Source organism: Melampsora larici-populina, assembly GCF_000204055.1.
Source record: "Melampsora larici-populina 98AG31 unplaced genomic scaffold MELLAscaffold_135, whole genome shotgun sequence".
NCBI lineage: Eukaryota > Fungi > Basidiomycota > Pucciniomycetes > Pucciniales > Melampsoraceae > Melampsora > Melampsora laricis-populina.
In genome coordinates, this window is record NW_006768899.1 from 58,515 (window position 1) to 66,311 (window position 7,797).

Sequence of the window (7,797 nt, forward strand, 5' to 3'; positions counted from 1 at the left end):
CCAAAAGTCTTGCCAAAGATTATGAAGTCACCTGCGCTTACAGACCCAGCAACTGTCCAGAAGACCAGGCATTGGAGGCGGCCGCAATTCTGGGCAAAGGCAAAACTCAACTTTGTTGTTGCTCAATCAGCTAGATGAGAACATTGGGTCTGAAGCAGTCCAGATTGCAGCCATGTCTATATCTAGGCTCCTTGACCCAGGTAAGTTCTGTCTATGCTTTTATTATAACTGTGACTGAATTGGATTTAATCTACAGATGTCAAACACAATCAATCTTCATCATCTTTGCAAACCAATGTACCCAAAAGAACGTCTGTGAGCATGATTGAAAATCAAAAGCTTCACAACAAGGCTTTGGTTTGTGTTTGAAAAAAACACCACGGTCAATCTCAAAGACACAAGGGTAATGAGTGAGACCAGGTCAATGCTGTCAAGTTACAAGTGGCCATAGCTTCTACCAACAAAGATGGGTGTCTTGATCCTAGTGCATGCTCAAAGATCATTGTGGTCCACATGAAAAGTCAAACAAACCTTTCTTCTGGTGCTAAACATAGACATTGTTGGAACATCCATGTGAAGTTAAACATGGCTGGATTACTGACCAGAACATTGCTCCTTGGATACAAAACGTTGCAAGGTCTTTTTGATGGTGGCATCATCAGCACTCAGAGCCCAATTGAGTCAGGTAATTTTGTGACAATCATCAAAAATCATGTCAATCTTATCTGTATAATCACAATACATTGATTGAACAAATGCTGATGCTTTCATTGATCTTTAGGTTCTTTATTTGGGTTGCACTCTGGTTGTTTACCAGCATGGAAGTGGGAAACACTGCTACCTCTTGAAAGGAGTTATCACACATTCCTGTCCACATTTTATTTTATGAGCCAGCTTTTCCGGTTGCCCTGTCAACTTGTCCACACAGCAGAGATGGTTGGACCTTTGCACTTGTGGATGCAACAGACATGGCTCATATTTTTCCACCTTTGACTGGCTCCAAATTTATATCCCTGGATGGGGGTTGCTACTCAATCCCAACAGCTATCAGAGAGATGTCAGGAGGCTCTGATATCAAACACTCAATTGGTCAGTATGAGGACGAAGTCTCAAATTAAAGTCTCAAAGGACCAATCATGTCAACTCTCATTGAAGGTAACTGATCATGTATCTTTACAACTTATCTATGATTAAGCAATTCTTTTGTCTTAACTATCCATTCATGAGAAACTCTTCTCTTTCTACTATGCTTTATTCCAAATACTATGCTATCTCCAAACTACTATGCAATTAGAACCAAACTCCTATGCAAATAATTATAGAACCCGGTGCCAACTTTTTTTTTTGAGGTCCCTAATGAAAATGGTCAGGTTTTGACCAAAAATCTTCCACTTTCCCGGTTTGGTCTGAAAAATGGTAAGGTTTTTCATTACATAGGAACTTCAACCAGAGCTTTCCAGGGTCCTCAAAAATGTCCAAAAACTATAGTTCATAAAAATACAATGTCTTGAATGCGGGTTTTCTTCCCCAAAATCAGCATCAGGTTCACTTTCTTCCCAAAGATGCTTTTATGCTGATTTCAAAATGACGCATCGCACTTTGTAAGCATCCGATTTGATGCATTATGATGCTTATAGCAAGCAGTGACTGATGTGTGGAAGCCTATGTACTCCCTGGACCGAGAACTGACGTTCCCCTCGTCAGGTAATGACATCATCATCATCTGTGTGTCCCATTGATCATGTATTCACTTAAGTACAATCCGATAACAGGACCAACTTTGAGTGAATTGAGTTTGTCAGGTGCATAGCCCGGATCGTGTGACTATTCCACGGCGGCGAATGTTGTGCAATCAGGTGCAATCACCTCTCGTCAGCTCTCGCGAGCTCCGACCTTGTCTGACCTCGGCAGGATGTAGAATTATTGAGTGAGATTGAGTGAGTTTATACTGTTGATTTTGCAAATTCCGCGCCAAATCCTGCCAAATCGCTCGAACTTTGCGGGAAAAGTTGGACAAGCATGCCGAAATCAAGTACAACATAAAATGTGATGTAGGATCTCTAGAACCACTTGGTCTTCTCAACTTTCTCGTCTTGCACTTACTCCCTCCAATCAACCCCCACACAATGTCTCGATATCTGCCTCCTAATGCTACACTCAAAAGTGATTTCTTTCTTATGAACTAGCCTCAATCACTGAAGAACAGTAAAGCTAATTTGTTTTTGTCATTTTTCTCAACAAAGGCACCTTGGAATCAGTTCCTTCAAACGTCAATCCATTTGAATTTGGGCAGGAAGTCATCAACAGTCTTCGATTCCCCAAGGTCCCAACTGCGACTGTTGCTGTACTCATCGTCTTTGCAATCATCCACTTCCTCTCCGCTATAGTTTGTGTCGTCATACTGCTTCGCTTCATTTTCCCAAAATCAGCTACCCAAAAAGCCAAATATGACTGGTTGTTCAGAAGGATTTATGTCGAAGATGGAGACGGATATCCGGGTACGCGAACGTCTTGTATACCTTTAAGAACCGGGACTTTGAATCAAGAGTGAAGCTGATTCTTGGTAACATCCTGAAACATGGATAACTTCATCATGATTGTGTCAGTGGAGAGCACAGCGCTCATATTGCCCAACAGTGGACCGCTGATGGCATGCTTCCAGCTCCTGGCCAGTATTGTTGCAACAGCGGAAATCTGGCTCACTTTGGCCTCCTTCAAATCTTACAATGTAGCCTCCAAGAACGGTTTGTTACTCTGGTCAGTCTGAATCTCAAAGGGTTTTCCTTGGGCTCGAAGTCATGTGATCCCTTGGAATTTGGTGGCTTGGTTCACACCACTGAATCCGAAATTTTCTTCTTCTTAGGCTCTATATATCTTGGCTACTAGCTTTCTATGGGTTTTGGGTGACGGCTTGGGCCTCAGTCTACACTCGGTAAGCTTTCCGCAAAAGGGCTGGAACCTACTCGCATAGCGGATGCCAAAGGCAAGAGATATCTGAATTTCAGCCCTTGACCTCCCTCTCCACAGGCTGTATACGCAGACAGCGTACGCAGAAATACTCAAATCTTCACCTTCTTTCATCTTCAAGCCTATGTTCCTCAATTGTTTCTTTCTGGGTGTACCGGCGTTGGTCACTCTTGTTGAAGTCGGACTTCTCGCTTGGCACATCACTTCTTTCTGTCGTGAGCGCGACATTTGGCACGATCTAGTTGATGCAATGAAGGAAGCAGCAAAATCATGGACCACCTTGAATAATACGACCAATGCCGCCACCGCGATGTTAAAAGACGGATTGTTCAACAACGTGACTGGTGATGGTAATGTGACCGCTCTAGTCGCTCAGACGCGTGATGTGACGCGGAGGGCCGCTAGTTTAGTGCGAACCGATGGTGGGCTGATTCAAAGCTCACAAGTGATGGCCTTTGCTTGGGGCGTGATCCTTCTGATCACACTGTTAGTAAGTCAAACTATTGCTACAAGCAGCAGCAAACCATGTTGAATTTGCATAGCTAAGTAGTAATTACTTCCTGGGGTACTGGTCAGATTTACGCTACGGCAACTTGGTCGTTGATTTCTTTGATCAAGGGTGCTGATAGTGAGCCGGTTCGCCGGAAACGAAAAGTGCAAGTAGCTTTACTTGTTCGACGCAAAAATACCTACACCGAAGAAGGTGGAGCAATATCTCTTGACAAGGAAGATGCGAGATTGCTCCATCGAGGGTTGTGTAAGCCACTTCATCACTCCATGATGGTCTACAAAGTTATATCATATTCAAACGCTGATTGGTTTGTGACTTATGTCACACCTGCTAACATGGGTTTTAGGGTACCTAACTTTGCACAGCTTGACAATGATCAGTGCCATCTTTTATTCGACTGTTGTCTGTTTTCTCATGGGCGCCCGTGCTAAGGATATCGTGCTCACGTGGGTGTCTTTTTCCTTTTCTTGTCTAGAGCCATAGACAGTCACAACAAAACACTCTGTTCATTCTCGACGTGCGCTTGTAATCTGACCTTGGTGGTATATTCATATTCGAAGGGCGCACTGGCGTGGAGTCGGTTCATGGCTATCGCTAGCCAATGGAATCTTCATCGCCACTGCAATGTCGTTTCAATTTGTAAGCTGATTTCTGTACCTCTACGCGTCCTATATATCAAGTCCTCTTCGTGGGGAAACATTCTCATTGTGTGATCGGTATCTTATTCTTGTACCGCAGTGGCGCGTATGGGTCGATCTAGACATCATCATCCCGGTTCAAGACCCGCGGAAGCAACATGAATGTGGCTCATGCCAAGATATTCCTATGCAAGAGGCTAAAGGTCGCATATGGCGATCATCCTGCACGTGTGATGCTTAACTCCCTAGCTATCATCTTTGAACATCTTGTCTATCTTGATGGGTAAGTTTACTGCATTGAAGCTGGATATCTTCATCGTTGGATAAGAGCCTTGGATAAATCTGACGCAGTCGCAATTGGAAAACCTCTTGGCCTTGTACCTCTTCTTTTCTTAGTCTGTATAGTCAAAATAACTTTGTGGAACACTACTCCAAGGAGTTATGCCAAAGTTATACGGTTCATAATAAATCAAAGTCGCATACATTTATGTTTGTCCATACGTTGTTTTTCAGCTTATCAAGGCGCACAGACAATCCGGATCATGTTTCTATTTTATTATCATCTCTGAATAGTTCAGTCCTCTATTCATCAACTGACCATCAGCGCTTCTTGCTTCTGATCTTTTTATACATCATTTTCACTGGTATTCACGTTGATCTCGTTCTATTACATAGCATCTTCCTCCTCTCTTGAAATTTTCTCGAAATCTTACTGATTTTCCCAAGTATTAACTCCTTTGCTTCCCCATAAATAAAGTCAGCCCATAAAACTCATTCATGATTATTATGTAAACACGGGTTGTCCCAACTGACCAATCACTGGGCCTCAGCCCAATTCTACACGTTGATCAACTGTGAAGCATTCAGCCTCAGTCAGCCACATTTTCAGACCCTCCCTGCAAGCTAGAATTGGTCCAACATTAAGTTTCCAAAGAGAATTAACAACATGAATATATTAATCATGCTACAAGAATCAAGTAGGGAGCCCACTTGTGTTCAAAGCGGACTTCTTATCCCATCATATCCTAGAAAGAGTTTCTGTATTTAGATATAATTTTAGATATAATAGCGGTGTACAAACCTACGACCCAACTTGAAAACCCATGAGAAAAACCCATGAAAACCCAACTTGTTTTTGGGTTTTTTTGACGGGTTTTTTCTCATGGGTTGAAATTGGCTAGATTTGACCACCCATCAAAGAAAGAAAATTAGCTGAGTCCAACATCCCCCTTCCTTGCCGACACAACACCTCCAAACTGTCCAGAAACCTTCCACCAAACAGTCTTACATCCCCATCAACTCCTGGAACTCGTGCTACAAAATCTCAAGAACGAATTAGCTTCAACTCCTCCTAAGAGATGTCCAAAATGATGACGACTAATCGAGCTACCGAATTGGCCACAAAAGAAAACATCACAATCTCCAAGATGAAAGCCAAGCTGCAAAAACCTTTTTATGTAAAAGATATAACACAATTAGATTTGATTTGATTAACAAGTTCATCATTATTATAAATTCGATCTCGGCCAACTTCTTCTTCATATCGTTTAACTTTTCAATTTATCATTTTCCTCGTGAAGAAGTGATACTAGGAATAGGTGATAATGTTTTATCATCCACAGCTCCATTATTGGATTATCAAATAGTTTCATTTTTTTACCTTAATCGATCAACCAAAAATTGCAGTTAGTTCTAGAGAGTGACTTGTTTCAATCTTTTTTATTTTAATCGATTATCTTTGAATACCTTTTATTAAACTCTGCTATATAAGATCGGTTTCTTTAGTTTGTTTCAACTCTTGCAATATGAAGAAATCAAAAGAGATTGTTTTATTTCAAAGAGAAACATGTCTAAATCGACTTTTGAGAATGAGTAGACTTCTACAAGTCAGAGATCGTTTTGATTCAAATCACTGCCAGCATTAAATAGGTTCCCTGGTCGGAACATGACCTAGGCTGGGAATATCATTGAGAGAAGAATGGAGAATCAAATCATCTTGCACTGCACATCTGAGCCATAAAGCATACACTACATATGTGCAAACATCTGAGTAAATCCTTAGCTATCAGCTACATACAGGTCCGCTCAGCTATCTGCTCATCTAGATAAGAAAATCATGTGTAATACATGCTGTAACTTTGTTCAGATTGAGACGCACATTTCAAAATATTGACTACATATATCACAATGGCTACTCAGGAAATATTCATGGAACTGTGTAACAGTAGCAGAATGGGAATCTGATCACTAGGACCCGTATTCCCATCTGGGAACCTCTTTAATGCTGGCAGTGAATAATCTTGTCTAAATTGCTGTTGTTGGCATCAGCATTGGCATTGTACTTCATGAGGGACACCCTCATCAAACAAGCAAGTAGATTTTGAAGACAAGTCATGGATGTGGTCGATGCAAGACAAGCGATGTGAAGTAAAATCAAGGCATCAAGTGATGACAGGAACTGTGACTGTACTGTTTTAGGTTGTGATGGGGGCTGGGGTGTTCAAACCTTTTGAGGGCAACCCATCGAAAAAACCCGTCAAAAAAACCCAAAAACAAGTTGGGTTTTCATGGGTTTTTCTCATGGGTTTTCAAGTTGGGTCGTAGGTTTGTACACCGCTAATCTTTCATCTTTTTAAAAGAATCCACCAATATACGCAACTTGTGACAAGTCCAAGCAAAATCAGACTCAAGATTTATAATTGGGCCTTGTAAACCTGGCTTGGTCAGGTTCACCATTAGCAGAGGACTTCATCTGAACCAGATTGAAATCGTGCTGGACATGATACCAAGACATAGATGATTTATGATGATGCACTTGGGTCTGTACTTGTGTCTTTGCAAGGCTACTTGTTGATAGTTAGCATCATAATCCACAATGTCGTTAATTGACTAGATGAGATTACTCACAGGGATCTTATACGTCACGTATACAAATCCGCATGTATTCAATACCTGATCATGATATTTTGAGCTTTATTGTCACATCTTCAAGTTTTATAAACGGGCATGAAGCCCCATATCTGGACGCTATAAAAATCCGATTTGAATGTGTGTTCCGTGTGATCCTCCTACTTTTTGATATAATCATGGTCTCATGAATTGTAATCATTAAGTAGGTGTCAAATCACGTACATACACAGGTACTCGAGTCCTTGGCATGGAGTACTACTATTTTCTGTTCATATAAACAACATACATACATACTTCATTGCCATGAAGATTGTTCAAGGTCTGATTGTTGTGTTTGAGTGACCTGACACAAGGAGTTGCCCATTGCTTCTCATCCGAGGGCTACGGCGAGGCTTGCATGTATCAGGGCAATTGCCCACATAGAGACGTCTTCATTTTGTGATTCTGTGTGACAATTGAGAAAAAATCATTTTATCAGACTAGATCGATGGTGTCCAAGTAGGAAGCTAATTGACATGATGAAGAGTTATCATCCAGGTTGTTTTTGAATCGATGATGAGCGGGAAATCGCGAGAGGAGGGACATTGTAGTTGGACTAAATTGAGACCGTCGCAGACACAACGTGACTAAAATGGAAAATCATTGAGACAGGCTTTTGACCGTAACCCTGAGATTCCAGAGACTCTTCCTTTCCCTCTCCTTCAGACACATTCGGCTCCGTCGATCAACCAACCTCTTGCCCCAGATAAACCCACCCGGAAGGTTATCTCA

The 7,797-nt window shown here is 41.6% G+C and overlaps 1 protein-coding gene across 1 annotated transcript; it reads left to right on the forward strand.

Moving 5' to 3' along the window:
* Positions 1-2,578: 2,578 nt before the first annotated feature.
* Positions 2,579-4,357, forward strand: MELLADRAFT_114284 (uncharacterized protein; the record flags this gene model as incomplete). The annotated part of the gene is made up of 7 exons (XM_007419157.1): positions 2,579-2,757; positions 2,864-2,932; positions 3,028-3,457; positions 3,544-3,724; positions 3,825-3,924; positions 4,039-4,117; positions 4,217-4,357. 7 exons carry the CDS (start codon positions 2,579-2,581, stop codon positions 4,355-4,357), a joined length of 1,179 nt encoding a protein of 392 aa, XP_007419219.1.
* Positions 4,358-7,797: the final 3,440 nt, after the last annotated feature.